The sequence below is a fragment of the Podarcis filfolensis genome (assembly GCF_964270895.1).
Source record: "Podarcis filfolensis genome assembly, chromosome: 2".
NCBI lineage: Eukaryota > Metazoa > Chordata > Lepidosauria > Squamata > Lacertidae > Podarcis > Podarcis filfolensis.
In genome coordinates, this window is record NC_139605.1 from 2,470,286 (window position 1) to 2,496,178 (window position 25,893).

A 25,893-nucleotide genomic window follows, 5' to 3' on the forward strand; every position below is an offset into this window, starting at 1 on the left:
ACAGGCAGGTGTCCAGCTCTGGTCTTAGAGCTGAAACATGATGGTTCAGTGGTGGGGCATTTATTTTGCACCAAGGTAGTGAGAGGGTGCAATCTCTGCTCCCTGGTCCAGGCAAGCGTGAGGATGTACCCTTCCTGGAAAGCCAGTCAGTCAAAATTACTGATCTAAAAGGCAGCATCACACAAATGTACCTTCTCACTTCACCTGCTCTGTGTCTTGGCCCCCAGGATTTTGTGCACAATACATATTTTATACATCCAACCTTCCGGGCAGAGTGGAATAAAAAACTTCTTACTGTCCTTAATTGTGATATTTACCTTATTCGTCCCAAAGGCAATATTCAAGCGGTGGGGTAGGGGCTACTTGGACTCAGGAAAGGATAAAAATAGATTACTGTGATTCTGATGATTGTAAAGGGAAGAAAGATCTCCCCTGACACTTGATAGGAGCAGGTGCAGAGCAGGAGAAAACATGTTTACTCAATGGGGTGCCATGGATCATCAAGGGTAAAGGTCACGTTGGCAGAACCTGATTGACATCAGAAGAGCCTTGATGTTGGATCAGGCCAAAGGCCCACAAAGTCCAGCATCCTGTTCTCACAATGGCCAACCAGGTGACACAAAGGGGAGCCCACAAGCTGGAGATGAGAGCAGAACTTTCCCTACATGCCATTTTCCTACTTCCAACAGAGGAGCGATAGCATATCAATTGACTCAATTGCAAGAAGAGGTCAACTATCAATGGTCTAGAAACCAAGCCTTATGAGGAAGGGTTGAAGGAGCTCCATATGTCTAGCCTGGGAGAGAGGAGACTGGGAGGAGATAGGATAGCCATCTTCAAATATCTGAAGGGCTGTCACATGGAGGATGAAGCCAGCTTGTTTTCTTTTTCTTTCTTTCTTTTTTAAAAAATATTTATGCTTTTCATATTTATACAATTCGTTAATTTTGAGCAAGCTTGTTTTCTCCTGGAAAGTAGGACTCAACCCAGTGACTTCAAGTTGCAGGAATGGAGATTCCGACTAGCATACGGAAAAACTTTCTTTTTTATATATTTTATTTATGATATTCAGGTTTATTCATTTCATTAATTTTACGGTCATTTTAACATTTCAAAACTTTACATCCTTTCCCCTCTTTCTGTGCTTCCTTATATTTATTTTCAATTTTTTTCTGCCTATCCAGATTAACTTCATTTGTTCATTTATTCATCTACTTTAAATATACACTCTTATGAAACTGCTGGTTATTATAACTACCCTGCCAATGTTCTTATCTGTTTATAATTTGTTTGTAAATATTCAATAAAACATTTCCCATTCCTTTATAAAAAGTTGTTAACTTGGTTTCTTATTTTTCTGGTAAGTTTGCCATTTCTGCATACTCCATAACTTTTTGTATTCATTCTTCTTTTGCTGGGACTTCTTCTTTCCATTTTTGGTCAAGTAACATTCTTGCTGCTGTAGTCACATACATGAATAAATTTCTGTACAGTTTGGATACTTCTGTCCCTATAATTCCCAGAATGAAAGCTTCTGGGTTGTTGTTTTTTTACAAATGTTTGCTGTTACCCAAACACCCAAATGCTTAATCTTTATTTCTTTAATCCAGATACATCTTGTATTATATATTTTTTTACTCTCTTACTTTTTCCAATTTATATTGTCTCTGTCCCACCCTTATGCCTTTAATATCTTGATTACATCTTATTCTTTGCACCAGTACTTCTAAAACTATTATAAACAACCAACATTCAGCCCTTTGAACCCCCAGTCAACCTTATATCCAGTATTGAGATGCGTTCGATGAGGCCCATGCAGCTTAACATCCAAGTTGTCATTGTTGTTATTTATTACATTGGTATACCGTCTTTCAGCCAAAGATCCCAGGGCAGTTCACAACATAAAAATCCAAAAGGGAGTTCAAAATCAGGTGCGCCGAGTTCCACCCAACATTATGGGTGCCCAGTTTTTTGTTGTTGTTGTTGTTGTTGTTGTTGTTGTTGTTGTTGTTGTTGTTGTTGTTCTTGTTCTTGTTCTCCTTCTTCTTCTTCTTCTTCTTCTTCTTCTTCTTCTTCTTCTTCTTCTTCTTCCCCCCCATAAGACCTTTTACCTATATCCCTTACATAGTCACTTTCTTCCTAATTTAGCTAAGTTCTTTTTGTACTTTAGTAATTCAGTTTGCAACTTCTTAAGCAGTTTATGAAATCCTGCTATGGGTCATAAACAGTTTAACTCCAGTTGAGATTCTGACTGGGACTTCCAACTGTATAATTTTATGATATAACTAGAGCTAAGGATCAAATGTCATGTTTAGTTTTTTGTTGTCAGGTGGTCCCTCACGTTCAGATCAGGCCTCAGTAAAATAATGTAGCACTTGGGCATGAAGATGCAGCCCAAAAGCCCAGCACTGGAGGCCAAGATGGAAAAGACCTGCACGGCTACCATGAATTTTCCCTTTGTGCTCTGGTAGGTGGGCACAAAGGACACCCAAACACTGCAGAAGACCAGCATGCTGAAAGTGATCAGCTTGGCTTCGTTGAAGGCCCCAGGCAGATTCCTTGCTAGGAAAGCCACTGTGAAGCAGATGGCAGCCAGGAAGCCCATGTAGCCAAGGGAACTGTAAAACATGGCAACAGAGCCTTCGTTGCATTGGACAATGATCTCTCCAAGTTGGGAGCTGAGGTCAAAGTCTGGGAACGGAGGAGAGATCCCCAGCCAGGTGCTGCATATGAGAACTTGCACAATGGAGCAGGAAAAGACAATGGAGTGGGCCAAACTCTTCCCCAGCCATCTCCTCACCCTGTTCCCTGGCTTAGTGGCCAGGAAGGCCAGAACCACAGTGATGGTTTTGGCCAAGACAGAAGAGACAGCAACTGAGAAGATGATGCAGAAGGCTGTTTGACGGAGAAGGCAGGTCACGTTCCTTGGCTTTCCAATGAAGAGTAAGGAGGACAAAAAGGAGAGCAGTAGAGAGATGAGGAGGATGTAGGAGAGGTCCCTGTTGTTGGCTTTGACTATTGGAGTTTCTTTGTATTTAAGGAAGATTCCTAACACAAATCCTGTGGTTAAGGATAAGAAGAGAGCAAGGGAAGCCAGGAGGCTCCCCAAACTTTCCTCATAAGACAGGAAGGTAGATATTTTGGGGACACATTGATGTCTATCCTCATTTGGATGTTGATCTTCTGGACATATGGTGCATTTATCAGCATCTGCAGAGAAAAAAACACACTTCAGTATACTAATATCAGTCATAAACCTACAATGGTCTGAATGCTGTCAAGCTGCTCTTACAGGATTTTCAAAAAGGTCCACACTGTTCTTTGAAGTGCTGGCAATCAGGGCTTTAAAGCATGAAATCAGCTGGCATCACTATTGCATCAGGTGATTGACAGGTTGGCAGCAGCACCCAACTGCTATTTTTCACATAGAAAATTAAGATCTAGTGCAACGGCCAGAAAAAATTCTGGACCCGGGATTAGACAACCGTGGGTTAAATGGATCAATAGGTTGACTGATAAAGGCAGCTTGTCATGTTCGAATATTGAGAAGCAGAGGTGTTAAGCCTAAACTTATTTTATAATATATTGACGCTAGAATTATAATTTGTAAAATCACGTATTGCATTAAAATTCCTCCAAGGAACTCGGAGGAGTATTATTGTGTGGCACTGCCTCCATTCCTGAACTGCTGGGACCTCTCAGAAATCGTCAGGTGGTCTCTCTGGCCCTAGTGCTGACTGACTCCATGACAAGACAACAACCCTCCTGAGGCCACAGCTTTGGTGAACCCAATACACCTTGGTCCTCTTGCCCACTTTTCCATTGCTTTTATTATATTCTTGAGGTTTCTGGCAATAGGTGAACCCTCCCTGAAGAGCACATTTTATTCATGGGGTAACATTACCTGTGCTATTTTCTATAAAAAGAGGTGCCAGAACCCACCATCAATGCCTCCATTGTTCTCTTGGAATGCCAATGGTGCCCACCTGACAGATGACGGAACTAGCCATTACTAACATCATGTTTACAGTGGCTCAAATATTTGCCCCATCTTCCCATCAAAGGCCATTTTCTCCAAGTTCCTCTCCTACCTTCCTGAGTGGAGATGGTCCCTTCAGAGCAGGGAGAACAATCATAGCAGCAGGGCGGCTTCCCTTCCTGAACTTTTCTGGAATATCCAGGGAGACAGCTTTCTGTGCATCTTGATTGAGGTACGATCTAGGCATGAAGCGAAAATTGAGCACTAAGGAGAAAGTGATTGGTGTATTTATGCCTTTGGACACAGATAATAGAATTTTGGAAGGATCCCAGAGAAGAGACATTTGCTTCTGATAACCTCAAGCGACCCCAGTCCCTATTTTGGGGCAGTTACATTTTTCTTTGTTTTTTGCAGAGCTGCATGGCAGAGACACCTTTTTGGTGCTTCTACTTCCCCACCCCCACCACCTTGACATTGATATCTCATAGTTAACAACAAACAGGAGCATGGCATAAACCATCATATGAACATCAGCAATAAAACAAGTCTTCTATCTGTTGCCGTCACATCTGCCAACAGAAACATTGGTGTTGCTTCCAAAGTCTGCCCTAGTGTAGACTTTGGTGCCCAGTTTGCTTGTTTGCCATGTCTCTATGCCCAAACAGAAGTGGAATACCTTACTATACTCCAGCCTTACCCAACCTGGTGCCCCTTATATATCTTTGCACAATGCTGGCTGGGGTGCATGGGAGATGTAGTCCACAATATTTGGAGGGCACCAAGTTGGGGAAATGTGTTCTGCTCTGTTTTGGAAGTCTCCTACTTACTTTGACATTTTATACATGTTTACTCAAGAGCAGGTTCCATTAAACTCAGTGGGACATAGCTCTATGAAAGCTCTCACAAGATTGCAGACGAAGCCTCATATGTACTATTCAAAATGTTATTAGAGCATAGCAGATGTCATAGTTAATAAAATGACAGATCCATTTCCCCCTACCTTCTTAAATAGCTTGGGCCATACAATTGCTTCTGGGTTAATGGTGAACTTCAGATTTGAGGACTTTTGTCTCTCTATTCTCCCAATTGTCACTCTATCATGAGAGTTATTAGGAAACAGCACCCAATTCACTATATCGAAGTCAATGGCCAGTGCCCCATTCTCATCCAAGTACTGCCCATCAGCTGAAGTATTAGAGTAGAACTGGACTTCTTTCAAGAAACGATGAAGCTAAAATGACAGAGGAAAATCCAGCAATGAGTTAGCAGGGCTGAATTATGTGACATGGTTTCATGTTCTCCCTGCATCCTGATCTTCTCTGAATAAGAACCACTGTATCTCTCATTTGGAACCATGTGACTGTTCTAGATTATTAGACACCCCCAATCAACTTCAAAAATTTTGGGGGTGATGAAAATCAACATTATTACATATATTAGGAAAGGTTGATTTGGAGGGATAAAATGGGAGCCACTGCAGCAGGGTCTCAGATTATAAAATCAAGGTCTGAGAGATGGTCCTTAAGGTATTTTGGTCCTCAGTCATTTAAGGCTTTATAGTGTCAACGTTGAACTTTTAATTGAGTCTGGAAACTTATTGGCAGCCAGTGTGGTTGGACGAGGATTGGTGTAATATGCTCAGACAGTGTTGTCCCAGTGAACAACATGATGGTTGAAGTCTGCATGTTCTGAAGTTTCTGAACAGTCTTCAGAGGCAGCCCTACGTATAACGCAGAAGTGTGGTTATAATTGGAAGACAAAAGCATTCAAGAGATTGCTGTCTAATGACAGTGTAATATGGTAGTGTCTAATCCTAGTGTTTTAGTTACATTTTGTAAAAAGTAATTGCTAATATTCATATTAGATCTAGATTCTACATGTTTAGACCTTTTGTGGATTCCCAAACTATGCAGTGTAGGAGGCTGCTAAGAAGTAGATAACTGCTGAATCAGAGCATTGGTCCAACAAGCTCCACTTCCATCTCTATGAGTTGCTGCCTGCAAATAATTCTGTCTGCAGGAACATTGCACTGAATCTGTGATCTTGACTTCCCATACACTGATGGGCCATTTCTGTTGTGCTCCACCTGTAACTCGTGTAGAATTCCCTTCCCCTGGGAACCTGGGTAGTAGAAATTCTGATGGATTTCTGTAAGCAGGTGAAAACAATGCCAACGGCCAATCAGTCAATGTAGACAATACCAACCAACGTTCTGACTCAATTCAAGACCGATTCTGATGATGTTATCATGGTGATTCCAGAGAAGGCACAACAAATTCCAGTTTGCAAGAGGAAAAGGACTTACCTGCCATGGCTGTAGCTTTTGAAGATCCAAGCTGCCTCCACCCACAATCGACATCCTCTTTGACCTGGATGAATATGCAGCATTGAAGGCCTGAGCCACAGTTTGGATACTCAGGTAATTCACATAGCTGTCTTGGGACAGGATTCTTTCAATCTCTTCCTGGGGCAGCATCTTCACATTATCCTTCTCTCTGCATTTGGTCATACCCCTCACAGACAAGGCATGCTTGGAATATGAACAATCAAATGCATCTTCTGAATACCATTGACTAGCCAAGGACATTGGCCCATAATAGTCCTTTCTCATCCTTTTTTTGGTCTTCACTACAAAGGACAAAGAGCCATGAGCATACTGGAAGCAATCAATATCACATAACAACATTTTGTTCTGAAGAAGTGTGGTTATCCAGACTTTCCCCTCATTCTGTATCCTTTCAAGTAAGGACTGTACCTCTATGATTATGTAAAGTCCACTTTGAGAGTCTGCAAAGTAAACAAATACATTGACTTGTCTCCACAGGGCAGGTGCTTCATGGGGTATCCATAGCCATGTTTCTCGTAGTACTCTTTGTGTGAAGGCAACACAAATTTCCTTTTTGTTCATTAGAGGTGTCAAGGTACTCAAGAACCTTTCCCCATTGTCATTGTCTGGAGCAAAGAGGCCGATCCACGTCCACCTGAAATGCAGGAGGAGTTGGACCATCCCTTGGTACTGCATTTCTTGGTTTGGGACCATCCGGTAGACAAAAGGGGACTGGAATTTATCAATAAGAGCAAAGCCATAACTGAGCTGGTGAGGAAAGGGAAAGAGATTGATGGCTTGTATTTCAGCATTAAAACGCGATACGTCTATGTGAAGGATGCTGACAGATTTAGTGCAAACCTCACCGTTTTTTTGGAAATAAAACTATTTTTTTAAAAATCAAGCAATCCTTATACCAATTAATGGCAAAATTCTCTAGCCAGTTAAAAAAGATTCTTCAAAAAGCAATCAAAAAGGTAAAACACTATAACCAAACTTAAATAAAAATGCCTGCTGCAATAAAATAAAAGTTTTGAGTAAGCCCTAGAAAGACAGTAGGAAAGGGGCCTGTCTGTCCTCAACTGCAAGGGAGTTCCATAACCCTGGATACCCTCCAACATCTGGGAGAAGAAAAGGCTAAGGAGTAAACCCTGCACAAATCCTAAGTCAGCTGAGTGGTGCTTTGTTGGCCTCCTTCCAGCAACTCCAGCAGCCAAGCTTGTGCCAAATGTATTGCTCTGCTTTCCTTTGGAGCACAGCAGTGAGGCTGAGAGGGAGGTCTTGTCGTCTTGGCAGCCCTGGACCTCCGTACTCACTGCCCAGGCTTGTGTACTGTGGAGGTCACTTTGATACTGTCAACACAGTGGTTTGACTTCATCCCAGAGGCTCACTCCATTGTCTTTCAAGACAGACAGATGCCAACAGCAGCAACAACAACAACTAGGTGGCTAATATTGCCAGGACCAATAGGTTACCTGTGGGATCTTGTAGATGCCCAATATGCTTGCAATGTGTGTGGAGATGTCAAATTCACTCTTTTCAAGAACAGCTAGCAGCCTTTTCTGTTTCCCACAGTGGTAATTTGGAATGTTGATTTTCCCACCAGCAAGCAGGTCTGTCATGGAGTCAGATGTCAGTCTTCCCTCAGAATAGGTATCATAGATGCTGTAGCCCAGGGTGATGTTGGGCAAGAGGCTGGGGTTATGATTAATATCCCGAACAGCAAGGGAGAAGGAAATAATGTGTGAGTTTTTCTTATCCACCCAGCTGCAAAAAAAAGTGTGTCACACAGTCATCCTCAATTCAGTGAAAATGAAAGTCACATTCTTTTTTGTATTAATCAAAGCAAGTAGGAAAAGAGGCAAGGAAGTAAAGCAAATGGAGACAGAGATCCACCTGTACCTGTAGTATCTTTGCAAGGGAGGGAAAATCATAACACAAATCAGTCACATTTCTGGTGACCTACCAAAACTCCCTTGAGGGCCAGGAGGTAGAACAAAGTGAGACAGAGGTCTACCTGTACCTGTGTCTGCAGTATTTTTGCAAGGGAGGAGGGTGAAGGGAAGCAAAGTCGACATTTACAATTTGAAGTTGCATAGAATATGTTGTGCATGGGGAAAAGAATTGTGTTCACATTTTATTTATTACAGAAAACTTGCAACTCAAACACATCCCACAACACTTCTTACCTTCTAGAAAACAAGTCATGCTTTGGAGAGCAGTACATGTCAAAACTACTACTAGTTATTTAAAATTCATTATAAAACACTTTGAAACATGGTTTTTCACTAATTGAACAAACACAAAGAATTAATGAAATGTAATGTAAATAACATTTTCAAGTTTATCAGAAAACAAGTGTATTACGGGAAATGGAGAGTTGATAGGAAGAAGAACTACCGTATTTTTCTCTCTATAAGACGCACCAGGCCACAAGACGCACCTAGTTTTTGGAGGAGGAAAACAAGAAAAAAAATATTCTGAATCTCAGAAGCCAGAACAGCAAGAGGGATCGCTGCGCAGTGAAAGCAGCAATCCCTCTTGCTGCTCTGGCTTCTGTGATAGCTGCGCAGCCTGCATTCGCTCCATAAGATGCACACACATTTCCCCTTACTTTTTAGGAGGGAAAAAGTGAGTCTTATAGAGCAAAAAATACGGTACATCAATGCATCATTACTTACGTCTCAAGTCTGCTGACAGGGGTGCTGGAAAAGGTGAAAGGAGATTGTTCATGAAAGAATATTGGATATATGACTCCACTAATGAGGTAGTCTGCTAGGCGGTAAAAATTTGCAGCCAAAACTTGTTCCTTGATTGGATTCAGTGGGCATTTTTCCCTCAGCTGCATCCCATCGGTTGCAAGAGGCAGCAACACAAGCAGTGTTATCATTCTGGGTCTACCTGCTACCCTTTCCTTGTAGCTATTCCACCCAATACTAGCTGCTCATAATATGCCCCAAATTCTTGCAAATCAGGGATTGCAGTGAATTGACAAATACAGGGAGGTGTCCAGCTCTGGTCTCAGAGCTGAAGGGTGATGGTTCAGAAGTGGAGCATCTATTCTGCACCAAGAAGGTGTGAGTTTGTCATCTCTGCTCCCTGTTCCAGGCAAAGCTGAGGATGTTCCCTTCCAGGAAAGCCAGTCGGTCTAAAATACTGATCTAGAAGGCAGCATCACACAGATGTACCTTCTCACTTCACCTGCTCTATGTCTTGGCCCCCAGGATTTTGTGGCACAATATATATTTTATACACCCAACCTTTCAGGCACAGTGGAATAAAAAACTTCCTGCTGCTCTTAATTGCGATATTTACCTTATTGCTTGCAAAGGCAATATTCAACAGGTGGGGTGGGGGCTACGTGGACTCAGGAAAGAATAAAAATAGATCACTGTGATTCTGATGATTGTAAAGGGAAGAAAGATCTCCCCTGAAACTTGATAGGAGCAGGTGCAGAGCAGGAGAAAACATGTTTACTCAATAGGCTGCCACGGATCATCAGGGGTAAAGGTGAGTTTGGCAAAACATGATTGACATCAGAAGAGCCCTGAGGTTGGATCAAACTGAAAGGTGGTCTTGAGGTATTGTGGGCCTCAGCCGTTTAAGGCTTTATAGGTCAAAGCCAGGACTTTGAATTGGGTCTGGAAGCTAATTGGCAGCAAGTGTGGTTGGACCAGCATCAGTGTCTTATCTTTGTACCTGTGCAAACAATCCAGCTTCACAGCCAGAGTTTCATCTTACATGCAGAAACTTACAAAGACAGTTTTCTGAAAATAAAATGTCCAATGGCCCCAACAGGGGGGGCCATCTGAAATTTCATTAGGATTAACAAAGAAACTTTATAAAGACGAGGCAAGCTGCAGATAACATCAGGCTGGTAGTGGTTTGATATATTTAAACAGGAACAGTGAAGCTTTAGCTATAATATCTCTAGATGCGGAAAAAGCTTTTGATAAGGTTCACAAACTATATATAGAAAAAGTACTACAAAAATTTGATTTCCCATTTGAAATAAACTCAGAGTCGAGTGTGGATTTCATGCTCTTTATTCAGCTCATAGTAGTGGGGAATGGAAGTTCCCCTGAAATGTCTGCTTTATATACATTATTTATACAATGGGCCCCACGTGATTGGCTAATTCTGGGATTCTACTGTAGGCCAATCAGATTGCGGATTCACTTCCACCTGGAGTTGGACTGGGTGGCTCCTGCGGACCAATCAGACTGCTGCATTCTGGATCCTATTGTTCTAGGACCAATCAGACTGCTGCATTCTGAATCCTATTGTTCTAGGACCAGTCCGACTGCTGCATTCTGAATCCTATTGTTCTAGGACCAACCAGACTGCTGCATTCTGAATCCTATTGTTCTAGGACCAACCAGACTGCTGCATTCTGAATCCTATTGTTCTAGGACCAATCCGACTGCTGCATTCTGAATCCTATTGTTCTAGGAGCAATCCGACTGCTGCAATTTGGATCCTATTCAACACAGTACAAAACACCATTAGACTTTATAAAATGGATAAAAATATTATATTGCTCCCCTACATCTAGTGTTAAGACAAACAGCATAATGTCTGCACCTTTCACATTATCCAGAGGTACTAGGCAATGCTGCCCACTTTCGCCTTTGCTTTTTAATAACTGTTTGGAGCCCCTGGCATGTACTATTAGACAGCATAAGGAAATCTTTGGTGTAATTAATAACTCACTTGAAAACAAATATGTAATGTTTGCAGGTGATATTCTTCTGTTTATTTAGTACTGTTCCAAAATTAATGCAAAATATAGATTTTTGGGTAATATATCTGGATACACTATAAACAAGTCCAAATTGGAGTTGATGTTAATAGGAAATAACTTTTTGGTTCAACAGTTTAAACAATACAAATTTCAAATTTGCAAAGACAACATTAAATACTTATATATATTAATACCATGAGACTTGTGTCATTAAACATCAACAAAATATATCATGAGGTATCAATAGACATCGACAGGTGGGAGTCATTGAACCTGACCCTTTGGGAAATAGTCAATGCTCTTAAAATGAACATAATACCTAGACTAGTTTAGATCTTAAGAGGAATTCCAATTCACATACCGAGCAATACTTTCTCAAAATTGAATCTTTGTTGAGAAAATACCTTTGGGGCTCTTTGGTTCCAAGAATATCTATGCAAAGCATGCAAATCCCGATAAAATAAAGAGGATTTGGGATCCCAGACTCAGAATTGTATCACCAGGCATATTTACTGCCAGGTACACAATTCTGGAGATCCACAACTGAAATCAACTGTCCAAATTGGGCTATGCTGGAATATTCCTATGCAGCACCTTTACAAAGATGGGCAGCACTTGCGTCTAAATACATTAATTCTCAAGATGCTATTGAAACAGTAACATCAGTTTGAACGATATGGCACCACATGTCCAAAAAATACAAATTTGACCTTTTCTCCCACGACAAAATGACTTTGTGGGGAAACCCATCTTAAAAAATTGGGAAATAAATGGTCGTATGGAAGAGGTGATGAATTTGGGTATATTAACGTTAGACCAGTGGATAAATGAAGAGGATGAATTTTGTACATATTCCATCTTAAGAGACAAATACAGATTACCTACAAATGCCCAATGACACTATCTCCAGATAAAACACTTGCTAACCACCATCTAGGGGACGTGGGTGGTGCTGTGGGTTAAACCACAGAGCCTAGGTCTTGCCAATCAGAAGGTCGGCAGTTCGAATCCCCGCGATGGGGTGACCACCCATTGTTCGGTCCCAGCTCCTGCCAACCTAGCAGTTCGAAAGCACATCAAAGTGCAAGTAGATAAATAGGTACCGGCTCCCTCGGCCAGTAAAGCGAGATGAGCGCCGCAACCCCAGAGTCGGCTATGAGTGGACCTAATGGTAAGGGGTCCCTTTACCTTTAACCACCATCAATGGACCAGCATCTTTAACAGCCTCAGAGACCCCAGAGATATTGAAGCAACACACACAAAAAAGATAGCCATCAACATATATAAACCAATTATAGTAAAATGAGTGAAATGAGGTAAAGAATTTATGGACGTGCATGAACAGCATAGAACAAAGGAACCAGGGTGGAGGGTGGAGGGAAGTCAGGGGATTTTAATAATCCCATATTTTGAATTTAAAATGGATTATGTATATAGTTGTTTTAAAGTTTTGATGTGTGATTTTTCTTTTATATGCAATGTTTTGTTGTTGTAAAAATTAATAAAAATATTATTCTAAAAAGGATTACTGGGAAATGATATACAATGAAATGAAAAAGGTGTTCAAAATAATGATTGTAAAAACAACAACAACCAGCCTTTCTCTTGGGAATTATAGGGACAGAATTATCTAAATTGTATAGAAACGTATTCATGTATGCGACTACAGTGGCAAGAATGTTACTTGCCCAAAAATCGAAAGAAGAAGGAAGTCCCAGCAAAGGCAGAATGGATAAAACAAATTATGGATTATGCAGAAATGGCGAAACTTACTGGAAGAATAAGAAATCAAGAAATGGAAATGGTTTGTTGAATATTTACAGATAAATTGTAAACAGATAAACACACTGGCAGGATTATTGTAATAACCTGCAGTTACATAAGAGTATATATTTAAAGAAAATAAATAAAGGAGTAAGTTAAATGAATTTGGATATGCAGAAGATATTAAAAATAAATATAAGGAACCACAGAAAGAGGGGGAAGGAAGTCAAGTTTTAAAATGTCAAAATGATTGTAGAATCAGTGAAATGTATATATCTGAAAAGTATTTTTAAAAATAAATAAATTTAAAAAATGAGATACTGTTGGATAAAACTGTCCTGGCATTGTGAGATACCCAGGTGGCTCTTAGGACCTATAGTGGCATAGTTTCATGGCATCATTCAGAAATCTTGCCACATTCTCTAGAACGTCACTCCTGCACTTATTCAACAGAAAGGACACCCAGGTAGAGTCTGTGCGATAGATTCCTTCCTCCAATAGAGGGGGCCACAATATATTTTTGCATAAAATGGGCAGCAAAATAAACCCTGTGTGATGGATTTTACCTGTTTTGTGGCACCTTTCAGAATATGGGAAATTTCGAAAATCTGCCTTGCAACACTGCAGACAGCAAAACATTAAATCTTGCAAGGGAAAGAGTTCTGCGTAGGTGGGGATCATAAAGATGTTGTATATATGGGGTGACATAGATCTGGAGTTGTGCTGGTGCGTGATGATGAGCTGAGGCATGTCTCCTGGAAACAGAATTTGACCCTCTCTGCTGATACTCTTAGAAATACTCAACTTTTACTATGAAGGTTAAGATTGAAAAGACTCCAGCCAAGAGATTGAAAGAAAACAGCGACCAGTAGGCCTGACCTTTATTGTTGCAACAATAAACTACCAAAGGGAAGAAACAGAGAGAAGCCCCAAACTTCCCAAATTCCCATTACACCCTTACATTTGTCATAACTGTGCCATAAATTGGGAAAGGGTCTTCTGGTAGAAACCTGAGCACCAGGCTTGTCCCCTTCCCTCACCTGACCTCCACCTCCCACCCTTTAGGTGAAACCAAGGTAAGTGTTACGGAAAAATCTAGGTGTGAGGCTGCTCAGTCACCCAGCTCGTTGAGCAGAGCCTGCGGGTCCCTGCGGAATAAAGGAAGGAGTCCAGCCACCAACCGGAGCAAGTAGCTGAAGATCAAAGTTTATTGTGCAACAGGTTCAAAGAGAAATTTTGAACCCCGAGGATGGGGTGACAAGGACTTTTAAACGTTTCCCACCATATCCCAGAATACAATTCATACAGCATCATTGCTACATCATTGCTACATCACATGTCACAAAAGGGGAGGGGTAGACAGGGGTTAAAGGGACACGGGTGGCGCTTTGGTCTAAACCGCTGAGCCTAGAGCTTGCCGATCAGAAGGTTGGCGGTTCAAATCCCCATGATGGGGTGAGCTCCCATTGCTCGGTCCCAGCTCCTGCCAACCTAGCAGTTTGAAAGCACATCAAAGTGCAAGTAGATAAATAGGTACTGCTCCAGCAGGAAGGTAAATGGTGTTTCCGTGCACTGCTCTGGTTCGCCAGAAGCGGCTTAGTCATGCTGGCCACATGACCCGGAAGCTGTCTGCGGACAAATGCCAGCTCCCTCGGCCTATAGAGTGAGATGAGAGCGCAACCCCAGAGTTGTCTACGACTGGATCTAATGGTCAGGGGGTACCTTTACCTTTTAGGCAGGGGTTACACTAGTTCAACCTTGGCAAACATGTCCAGACAAGTCCTTGGTACAAGATTAGCAATAAGCAGACATGGCAGGGCAAGACCCAGGTAAGATTAGCATAGGCAAACACCTCTGAAGTCCCACCACCCAAAGTACAATAGAACTTCCTTTGCGTGTCTGGACCACTTGGCAAGTCTTGTGATGGGATTAGGCTTTTCTTGGCCAACAATCACTTCCTGGGGTAGGAGGTGTGTATACATGTCCTCACGTTTGTGGAGGTGGCAGAGAAAAGAGTCATTTTTTCCAAGGGCAAAATAGTGTTGAAATGGAGGAAACTGGCAAAGGAGTTGATTTTATATGATGGGTAAAGCTAGGTAACTTCCCTGAGTTGTCAAGTCGAAAGGATACATTTATGCATAATATTTGTAACATTTAACAACTTTAAAGATGTGCCCAACCCCCCGTAATTTCCGTAACAGTTATAAATTGGGAAAGGGTCTTCTGGCAGAAACCTGAGCACCAGGCTTGGCCCCCTCCCTCACCTGACCTCCACCTCCCACCCTTTAGGTGAAACCAAGGTAAGTATTTACATTTTCCTGTTTTCCCACTGAGGTTGGGTTTAGGATTGTTCTGGGGTGACCAACTGTCTGGCACTCAGGTGCCAGGATGCCAGCGATGTTCACACAGGCAGACATGGTCTCAGGATTCAGGGTGTTAACGGAGAAATCTGAGGGCTCCTCTGGACAAAAAACAAGGACAGCAGCCAGGAAGACCAGAGCAAAACAGCAGCCAGTAGGCTTGGTCTTTATTGAAGACTGTCAGGACAGGACTCCCACCTGCCACAAGGTGGAACAAGATGGAAGCCCTGAACAGGAAGACCCCAACTTTTATTAGTTACTAATCCCCCAAACTACACCCCTAAAACTACATCACAACTACATCGATACATCACAAAAAGGAGGGGTTGAGGGAGGAGTTGTGGTGGTAACCTGAGTGTCCTGTCACCTGGCTGTTTCCCCCTCCCCATGAGTACTTTCCAGGTGACAAAGGGGAGTTTGCAGTTTCCTGCCCCCAGAGGGAAGAGCTGATCGTTGTCCTTTGTTCCAGTCCGTGCTGAATCCACTCCCATATGCAAGTTCTTTGTGACCTTGATGGTCTTCTGTCTAGGAACATCAGGGTTGGCATAGCAACTGGGCAGGGCTCCAGTGGATGTGCTGGTACGCTCAAGCGATTATGGCTGTCCTGTATCAAACCTATCCCCTTTGATAGTCCTTTCTTCATGGAGCAAAATAAAAATAAAAATAAATCCGATGTATAGTTGATTTTCTATTAATTTATAACAGAAGTGTTGCGTATGTCGTGTGTGCATGTCGAATTTGTACAAACTGAATGATTGGGGGGGGGGCGGTTCCTGCAACAAGGGATAGGGCTGCCTCTAGCTATATCCCAAACTTCTCCTCTCGTAGGCTTTTCCCTTCTGATTGGAACAATGTTGGAATAGTGTAAATGCATCACTGCAGTGATTTTATATGAATTTCTAAAGGTTTTCCCATGGAGCCAGTACATAGACACATTTATCAATGAACTGTTACATTTGGGAATGTGCAGCGGAGACTCTTTGCCTCATTGGGGGGGGGGGGCAAGGTCTCTCAACCCCCTCTCCAATTTCCAGTAACACAGTAGATTTATAAATAAAAAACATGCTCTATTTACAAGCAAAATATTTAAACAGCTACCTTTCTACCAGCGGGGGGGGGCCATGGTCAGAAAAAGGCTGAGGGACATTGGGCTCCATTGGGGGGGGGGTCCCTTCCCATTACATTTCTAGGTCTCTGCTTGCAGGGAGGGGGGGGCAATCTCCTGCCCCTCCCCCGTCCCCCTCCGTCAATGAACTCTCTTCCTAGAGAGGCAGGAAGTGACGGAGCAGGGGGGGGTAGAGGCAATGTTGGAGGGGTGGGGTTTCCATGCACATCCCCGGAAGAGGAGGAGGCCTGCAAGGGAGGAGGGAAAAGGTGCAACATTTCGGGGGGGGGAGATTTGGGGTGCAGGGAGGGAGAAGAATTTGCTTTCCCTCCTTATGAACCTACAAACAGGGCGCGGGGGGGGGTGAAAGAAGGAAGGGCTCCCCCTTTCCCTCTGCAAGCGGCTGCGGTGGGGCGCCTCTCCCCCAAACAAGGTTTGCATTGCAGGATGAACCCCAGAACCCTGAACCGACGCCCCCTGCCTCAGTCGGGATCATGAAAGGATAGGAGCCAACTCATAGGGGCCCGAGGGGTCTTCTCCCCTCCCCATAAGATATTTGGAAGAGCTGCCCCCAATATTTTATTCAAGTTGGCATCCCTGTATGGGGCGGGGGGGAGATATGGAGGGTGGGAGGGAGTCTAACTTGGTGCAGGGGAAGCAGCTGGAGAACAGAGAACAGAGTCGCCTCTGGATTGGGAGAGGGGGGGAGATTTCGAATTGGGTGGGGGGTGAGAAATGGACAGTGTCAAGGGAAATCGGCCTCCGGAGCTTCCTGAGTAAAAAAGAGGCTGATGGGAGAAGGAAGGGGGCAGACCCCCAGCTCCCCTTTCAGAAATCCTAGTCTGGCCGGCTGAGGTTGCTTTGGCAGAAAAGAAAGAGCCCTGTTGGGTTTCCCATGTTGGGGGGTGCAGTTGGGGAGGGGTTGCTGTGCTGCTTTTGTGCCCCAAAACTGGAGGGAAGAGGTGCATTTTCCATTTCCTGAAGCATGAAAAAGCACCTTGTCAGTTTCCCTCCTGCTTGGCAAGGGAAATGGGCCCATGGATGGCAGGATTTGAAAGTGATCAAGGTCTCAGGAGCCCTTTAAAAAAGCTCCAATGGAAAGATTGGAGGAATTAAAGAAATGCCCCCTCCCCAGCTGGACTTGGGGGAAAGAGAAGGGGAGGGATGAGTTTTTGATGCTCCTTCTTTCCAAAAAGAGGCTTCTCCAGATATCCACTTTGTCGGGAAGGAGAATCAAAGCCCCCGGGGGGGGGGGGGGAGATCTGGCCTGTCTTGCAGGATTGGCCAAACTCAGAGGTGCTGAGGGACTTTCTCTGCCGGTGCTGCCAGCCTAACTCCTGCCTGGCCTCGTCCCCTTCCATGTTGCCGGGAGGGCCTTTTAACACTATAGGTCTTCTAAAGCCCACCACCTGGGTGATGCTCACACAAGAACCCTGCAAGGTGGGCCAGGATGACAGCCTGTTCCGTGTTTGTGACAGGGGTGGAGACCGTTCTCCAGCCTGGGGGCCATATTCGCTCCAGAGCAGCCTTTCAGGGGCCACTTTCCATTGATGGGCAGGACAGAGGACAAAGTGGGTGGGGCTATGGGGCTGACTCTGAGCTTTGTCCAGGAGCTGCCTGCCTGCCAGGGATTTTTCCCAGCCCCACAAAAAAACCTCAGGAGGCAGCTGGGAAGTATTGGAAAGAGGGTGTGGTGCTGGGGAAATTCCTGAGGGCCAGAGAGAGAGACAGAAAGGATTTGAGGGCCAATTCAGCCCCTGGGTCTGAGGTTCCCCACCCTGCAGTTTGGGTGCTGGGCTTCCACCAGGGAGACCCAGTCTCCCATCCCCCTGCTCAGGAGGGATGCCCTGTGCCCAGTTTGGACCCCCTGATTATTTCTCCTCCTGTCCTTCCTCCCAGTGTAGGGAAGATTAAAGGGGACACACACACACACACACACAGGTTCCTAAGAGGAAGGACTAGGGGGCCATAAGCCACTGAACTTCCTATTTCTGTCCCCTAAACTACACTCCATGTTAGCGCATAGAGTGCTCTAAATATTTCCTCTCCCCTTGGATGGAACTTCTGCATCCTGGTGCCCTCCAGGTGTTGATTTTCCTCTGACTGCAAATTCTGCCCATAATTTAGGAGTTTCCCTTACTTTCTTTATTCTAAATGTATCAAAAGGTCAGAAACTGGTTTCCCGGATGGCTGTTCGGAGGAAAGGAAAAGCGACCTCTGCTACTGACCGTAATGCTTTCTGCGAAGCTTCATTAAGAGTTTTGGATTTGATCCTAGAACTTTCCAAACCGAAGCTGAATGTCCCTAAAGACTGAGGCAGCTTATAGTATTATAAAGCTCCTGTAGAAAGGAGTACGTTTTTCCAGTTCTTACTCCAAGATTCAATACTTTCTATTTCTGGTGTGAAAATCTCAAGTGTTCCAGAGCTTTCCAGTTTTGAGCAATGAGTTTCTGAACAGCTATTAAAACATAGAGGATAAGTTCCTGATATCTCCAATCAGCATTTTAATCAATGAAAATTGTTAACAATCCCAAATTTGGGGTACATGTTGCATTTCTTTCAATATTTCATATATTTTTCATAATATGTGTTTCTATTTTGCATTTGTAATTAGAATTTATGAGTATTAATTTTTTAGAATTGGTGTTTGTAATTTGTAAAAGGTATGCTATCTGTGTAAATGTCTCCCATCCTAATTAAATCTGCCTTTCTATGAACCACTCTCAGACCTTGTAGTCTAGGGCAGTACATAAATTCAGTCAATAATAATAATAATTTCTGCATTTTTCAGAGCTGTTCCCTGAATTGAAGGGCATCGTGGCAACAGCTGAGAGAGTCCCAGAAGTGGCCCAGTTTACGCCTCCTCCTCCTCCGTCCTTTCCACTGCCAACGCAATGGCCTCCGAGCCCCCCTCTGAACGGTCTCTTCTCAGAGGTGGAGTGGAAAGAGGAGCCAGGCAGCTTCCTCAGGTAGGGAAAGAGCAACGGGAGGAGGGAAGAGGGAAGAGGCATAGATGGGACCACCCAGCCTCCCTCTGTGTTGAGTGGGGATGATGGGCATCTAAGAGAAGCTCTGTTTTCTTCTTCTACTTCTTCCAGGCCCTCTTGACCTTTGAGGAGGTGGCTGTGTTTTTCACGGAGGAGGAGTGGGCTCTGCTGGATCCAGGCCAAAGAGCTCTGCACAAGGAAGTCATGGAGGAGAATTATGAGATGGTGGCCTCTTTAGGTAAGGGCACATTTTTTCCCGTCTTGGCTGTTAGACGTTGAAGTTGGGAATCTGCTGTTTGAACCATTTATTCATGCCGTGTCTTCCTCTTTGGTGACCCCTTGTAGGCGAGTAAGATTGTCTTCCATGAACATGATCTTAACGGTGTGTCCATAAGGGACTGTGGAGTCCAATTCTGGATCCACACATCCTTTGGCAGTGGGGACATAGGTTTCCAGGTGGGAGTTGATCACGGTGAGGGTTTGCCAAACATGCTTTCCTCTTAGCTTGTTTCTCCCTTTTGGCCTGAGTTTGTGGTTCTTCAAAGTCCATGATGCCTTTGGTAAAGGTTATTTTCCAATCGGAGCACTCGCTGGCCAGTGTTTCCCAATTTTCTGCTCTTATACTGCATTTTTTTTTAGATTTGCCTTGAGACCATCTTGAAACCTCTTTTGTTGTCCATTCTTAAGTTGGCAATAGAATAGTTGCTTTGAAGACAATAATCAGGCATCTGAACAACATGACCAGTCCAATGAAGTTGATGTTGAAGATTGTAGTGTATAGCAATAATTCTCAGGGACGTCCCTTCCCAGAGTGAGACTGCGTAGACTCCAGGGAAGAAGGCTGGGCAGGCTAAGGAGGGTAGAGGCTTGAATCCTGCTCACACTGGGAGTGATGTAAGTCTGTCCCATCCTGGAATGCAGGCTATAAATTCCCAAGACAGCACAGGGCAGACAGAGCCCGCTTCAGAGCAACTGCCGCTGTTGGATCCGGCTCAAGAGGAGGAGGAAGGCCAGCTGTCCCCGAGTCTCCTCAGAGTAGGCAGAAGAGTAGAGTAGAGGCGCAACGCCAGCCCAACAGGAGGTGGGTCAACCGGTGGAGGATATCCTGCTGGCGTCAACAGTGTCATCCAGTGGGTCCAACTGTCTCATTGGGAGAGGACTGAGCTCCGAGGGCTCGGACTGAAGCTACTGTGTAAATACTCAATAAATCTAAGAGTAATAAACCTGCCAGCTTGCCGCTTCTTGGTATGAGAGGAGCATGGTAAATCCTGACAGCACTGTACTTTTGTCTGTAGGAAACTCTTCATAAGCTGATATTGTGGTATGAATTCCCCACAAAAACCTCTGTAAAATCTACAAAGAGGTTTTCTGGTGGACGTCATTATTAGCTTTTAATGGGCCACCAGATACTTTGCTGTAACAAAATATTGTTATTTTGGATACTTTTACAGTCACATATGACATAAACAGCTCTTCTGATTTTCTTATTCCACATAGCAGAGACTCTGATATTCAGATCTGAGCTCACCTCCTCGCTTGGAACAGAAAAATACAGGGATGTTGTCCTGGACCAATTGAGAGGTACATACTTCCACTTTGCTATGAGGCTGTACCTTTGTATGTCTCCTTTCAGTGTGTACGGATATAAAAAGATCCCTTTTGGATCAGAACAAGGGCCCATCTTCTCCAGCATCCTGGTGCAGGTTTTGGTGATGTGTACAGTGGGTTGGAATGTATCAGTGAGATATTACAGATTAGGGAGGAAGGAGAAAGCCCAATACAGACGCAAAGCATTTTCACTTGGGGAGGGGGGGAGATGAAGAATGGGCCATAGATGCCTCATCTGTATATAGAAGGGTTTTCTTGGTGTTCAGTGCTACATGGGAGTTGAAGGTAGAACTGGATACTAAGGGTTCTTCAGGCTATTTTCAGATTTCCTTTCCTTTCCTGAAACTTTAGTACATAGGAGAGGGAGGTATGCTAGAAGTGTTAAAATAAGAGAATGTGCTGATTGGTCTTGCTGTGTGTTAAGTTCTCTTGTTCTCTTCCTTAAATACCCAACAATATTTTCTTATCTCCCACTTTAAACCAGGTGATGGAGGAGGCAATCAGAATATTGAATGGCCATCTGCAAAGTACTTAAGTGTGAGTGAACACCTTAGCACACATCTACAAACTAATACAGGAGAGAAACCTTTTAAATGCATGGAGTGCGGAAAGAGCTTCAGTAAAAATGGAAACCTTACTGTACATAAACAAATTCACACAGGGAACAAACCATTTAGATGTATGCAGTGTGGAAAGAGCTTCAGACAATGTTCACACCTTACTATACATCTACGAACTCACACAGGGGAGAAACCTTTTAAATGTATGGAGTGCGGAAAGAGCTTCAGTGAGAGTGGAAAACTTATTATACATCAACGAATTCACACAGGGGAGAAGCCCTTTAAATGTATGGATTGTGGAAAGAGTTTCACTGAGAGTGGAGGGCTTAGAAATCATCAACGAACTCACACAGGGGAGAAACCATATAAATGTTTGGAGTGTGGAAAGAGCTTCATTCGTAGTGGGAAACTCACTCTACACCAACAAAGTCACACCGGGGAGAAACCATTTAAATGTATTTGTGGGAAGGCTTTCAGTCATAGTGGAGCTCTTGCAACACATCAACGAACTCATACAGGGGAGAAACCATTTAAATGTATGGAGTGTGGAAAGAACTTCAGTGAAGCTTCAAAACTGACCATACATCTACGAACTCACACAGGGGAGAAACCCTTTAAATGTTTAGAGTGTGGACAGAGTTTCAGTCACAATGGAACACTTACTAGACATCAACGAACTCACACAGGTGAGAAACCATACAAATGTACTGTTTGTGGAAAGTGCTTCAGTGCCAGTGGAAGCCTTACTCTACATCAACGAACTCATACAGGGGAGAAACCATATAAATGTTTGGAGTGTGGAAAGAGCTTCATTTGTAGTGGAAGACTCACTGTGCACCAACAAAGTCACACCGGGAGTAAACCATTTAAATGTATTTGTGGGAAGGGTTTCAGTCAGAGTGGAGCTCTTGCAACACATCAACGAACTCATACAGGAGAGAAACCATTTAAATGTATGGATTGTGGGAAGGGTTTCAGTGATAGTAGAACTCTTAGAAGACACCAGCGATCTCACACAGTGGAGAAGCGCTTTAAATGTATGTAGTGCTGAAAGAGCTTCAGTAAAAATGGAAGACTTATCTAATATCAACGAATTCACAAAGGGAAAACCATTTAGATCAGGGGTGTCCAAACTTTTTTCAAAGAGGGCCAGATTTGATGAAGTGAATATGCGTAGGGGCTGACCAAAGTTGTTTTTTTAGGATTGAAGTTGTTGAGCTTTTGGCGGGATTTCCCCCCAAGGTTTTTGAGGGTTTTTTAAGGATTTTACCCCAGGAAATAAACTGCCACAGGAGCCGGAATAAACCGACTTTGGACATGCCTGATTTAGATGTATGGTATGTGGAAAGAGCTTAAGTCAGAGTGCAAGCCTTACTACACATCAACGAACTCACAAAGGGAAAAAACCATTTAAATGTATGAATTGTGGGAAGTGCTTTAATCAGAATGGAGCTCTTAAAAGACATCAACGAACTAATACAGGGGAGAAACCATTTAAATGTATAGAGTGTGGAAAGGGCTTCAATGGAAATGGAACTCTTAGAAGACATCAAAGATCTCACAGAGAAGCAACTGTTTAAATGGAAGGAGTGTGGAAAGTATTTCAGTTATAATGAAGTTCTTAATAAGCACTTACATAGTGTTACGGGGGAGAACCCATTTAGTTTTATGGAGTATGTTATGTTTTCCCCACAGAGTTCACTTTGTCCCTCATATCAGCAAACTCGTATAAGGAAAAATCAATTGTAAATGCATGGAGTAATTTTGATTTTCTGATGTTTGTGTGGAAAGTTGTACATACATGTATTAAGGCAATGAAGGTAATGTCTCATACAGTGGTGCCTCTGGTTACATACGCTTCAGGTTACAAACTCCGCTAACCCAGAAATAGTACCTCAGGTTAAGAACCTTGCTTCAGGATGAGAACAGAAATCGTGCTCTGGCGGCGTGGTGGCAGCAGGAGGCCCCATTAGCTAAAGTGGTGCTTCAGGTTAAGAACAGTTTCAGGTTAAGAACGGGCCTCCGGAACGAATTAAGTACTTAGCCTGAGGTACCACTGTATATGAAAGATGCAATGTACTGTTAGGGATGTGCAGAATGTGACTCTCAAGGGCTCATTGAGTGTGAACATGGGCTGAGAATCCACTGATATTTGGTCTTTGGCAGAGAGAATTGTGAATCCAGAGTTGGGGAAAGTAGAGCACAACAGTGGTGTTTAGGAAGCAGGGTTGGCTCTGGAATCCTAGAACTGTGGAGTTTAAAGGGAGTCCAGGGTCTTCTAGTCAAACTCCCAGTTTATGCCCAGACACTGAGGTCCAGCGCCGAGAGCCTTTTGGCGGTTCCCTTGCTGTGAGAAGCCAAGTTACAGGGAACCAGGCAGAGGGCCTTCTCGGTAGTGGCGCCTGCCCTGTGGAACGCCCTCCCACCAGATGTCAAAGAGAAAAATACCAAACTTTTAGAAGACATCTAGAGGCAGCCCTGTTTAGGGAAGCTTTTAATGTTTAATAGGTTATTTTAGTGTTTTGTTGGAAGCCGCCCAGAGTGGCTGGGGGAACCCAGCCAGATGGGCGGGGTATAAATAAATAAATATATTATTATTATTATTATTATTATTATTATTATTATTATTATTATTAGAACAGCAGCATAAATCACATTTTTATAGTTCCAATAAAGGAACAACGAAAACACAGAAAGACTGGAAAGTAATCCTTAAAATATCCTATGTTGTTTATATTTTATAAATCCTACGTTGTTTATATTTTATAAATTCATTGTTTTACCTTCTCTTCTCATTCATGGGTACATTAACTTCAAAGGGGATAAAATCCCAGGTGGCAGCCGGAATAAAGAAGGTGCTGAGGGGGACAACCAATATGGGGAGGGAAGGTGGCACAGGGAAACGTGGGCATTGCCAGTGGTTTCAGGAGAGTCATCTCCCTGCGGAGAGAAGATTCTCTGTGCCCAAGTAATTGGCCCATCTTTCAGAAATCCATAGAAAGAGCAGGCAGTATAGGAGGCTGAAAGCAGAGTTCATCTGCTCCTCTCTCTGCTGGCATTGAGCATTTGCCCATGACATGAAGCAGCCACAGCAGGTGCTGCAAGATGCCCAGAGTTGGACTTCACCCCCAAAGGCCCCCTCCTCCATCGCCTCCCGAGACAGACGGATGCCAACAGGGTCTCTTTGCCTGCCAGGATTGCACCTGAGACCTCCTGCATCCAAAGCATGGGGGTGGGGGTGGGGAGTCCCTTCCCACTACATTCCTAGGTCTCTGCTTGCCTTTCCCTCTGGGAACCAGGAGAGGCAGTGTGCCATCGGTTGCAGAAGGGAGGGGCGTCCTCTTCCCCCAAACAAGGTTTGCATTGCAGGATCCTCTTGGAAGCGCAGAGATAAACCAGCCTCCTAGTGGGGAGGGGGAAAAGACATTTTGCTTCCCGAGACGAACTAGAGAAGGGCTCTCCCCCCCACCCCCCATGCAACCTGACTGGGACACCGAACCAGTTGTGCCAATTTCACCCCACGACCGTGGGTCCCCGGGGCTGTGGGTGCCATTCCGTATGCATGGCCCTGGCACCGAAATTTGTGGGTGCCTCTTCATGGGGAAATGGGTGGGTGCTCAGGGACCCAGGGAGCTGGCACCTATGCACTGAAAGTCACCAGGTGACATTCCTCCCCCCCCCTTAGACCCAGCCTCCTAACACATTTTTACGTATTTCTTCACATTCAGCCTGGAACACCCCCTCCCTTAGCCTCCTGCGTCAGGGAGCCGGTCTGCCCCCCCCCCCAGCTCCCCTTTCAGAAATCCTAGTTTGACAGGCTGAGGTTGATTTGGCACAAAGGAAAGAGCCTTGTTGGGTTTCCCATGTTGGGGGTGCAGTTGGGGAGGGTTTGCTGTGCTGCTTTTGTGTCCCAAAACTGGAGGGAAGAGGCACATTTTTCATTTCCTGAAGCATGAAAAAGCACCTGTCAGTTTTCCTCCTGCTTGGCAAGGGAAATGGGCCCATGGTTGGCAGGATTTGAAACTGATCAAGGTCTGAGAAGCCCTTTAAATATGTTCAAGGCAAAGACTGGAGGAATTAAAGAAATGCCCCCTCCCCAGCTGGACTTGGGGAAAGGATTTGGAGAACTTTATTGGCAGCTTCGCTTGCCCACGGAGTCCACACGCTTCCCTGCGTCTCTGCTGCCTCCGGGCCCCCAGCTGCAGTTAGCAGAGCTTAGCACAGCGACGGAAGTAAGCCTTGTGTGCTCAATAAATCAGGCAGACGCTCGGTGTCTTCCTTATCTTACAAGTAGCTTTAATCTCGTACAAAAACAACAGATCGTTACTTTCCCGGTGACAGCGCACTCATCTTGAGCCTCTCCGGGATCTGGCTAGACTCACACTGCGTGTGTGTGTCTCTCTCTCTCTCAGAGATACTGACCACTCCCAGTGTTCTAAACACGCCTCCAAGAATGTGA

At 44.0% G+C, this 25,893-nt stretch overlaps 2 protein-coding genes across 4 annotated transcripts; one reads left to right on the forward strand and one right to left on the reverse strand.

Moving 5' to 3' along the window:
* Positions 1-2,311: 2,311 nt before the first annotated feature.
* Positions 2,312-9,153, reverse strand: LOC310758159 (vomeronasal type-2 receptor 26-like; the record flags this gene model as incomplete). The annotated part of the gene is made up of 6 exons (XM_083604089.1): positions 2,312-3,210; positions 4,092-4,218; positions 4,980-5,210; positions 6,285-7,073; positions 7,781-8,072; positions 8,987-9,153. 6 exons carry the CDS (start codon positions 9,151-9,153, stop codon positions 2,312-2,314), a joined length of 2,505 nt encoding a protein of 834 aa, XP_083460215.1.
* Positions 9,154-16,469: 7,316 nt separating this feature from the next.
* On the forward strand, positions 16,470-23,269 carry LOC310756935 (uncharacterized protein). Of its 3 annotated transcripts, none has more exons than XM_083601896.1 (5): positions 16,470-16,547; positions 19,071-19,248; positions 19,378-19,504; positions 20,767-20,847; positions 21,359-23,269. In XM_083601896.1, exons 2-5 carry the CDS (start codon positions 19,174-19,176, stop codon positions 22,477-22,479), a joined length of 1,404 nt encoding a protein of 467 aa, XP_083458022.1. In that variant the 5' UTR covers positions 16,470-16,547; positions 19,071-19,173; the 3' UTR covers positions 22,480-23,269. The 3 variants fall into 3 exon arrangements, with proteins under 3 accessions (XP_083458022.1, XP_083458021.1, XP_083458023.1); XM_083601895.1 differs by having other exon boundaries at positions 16,471-16,547; positions 20,764-20,847; XM_083601897.1 differs by lacking the exon at positions 20,767-20,847 and having other exon boundaries at positions 16,472-16,547.
* The last annotated feature ends 2,624 nt before the right edge of the window (positions 23,270-25,893 follow it).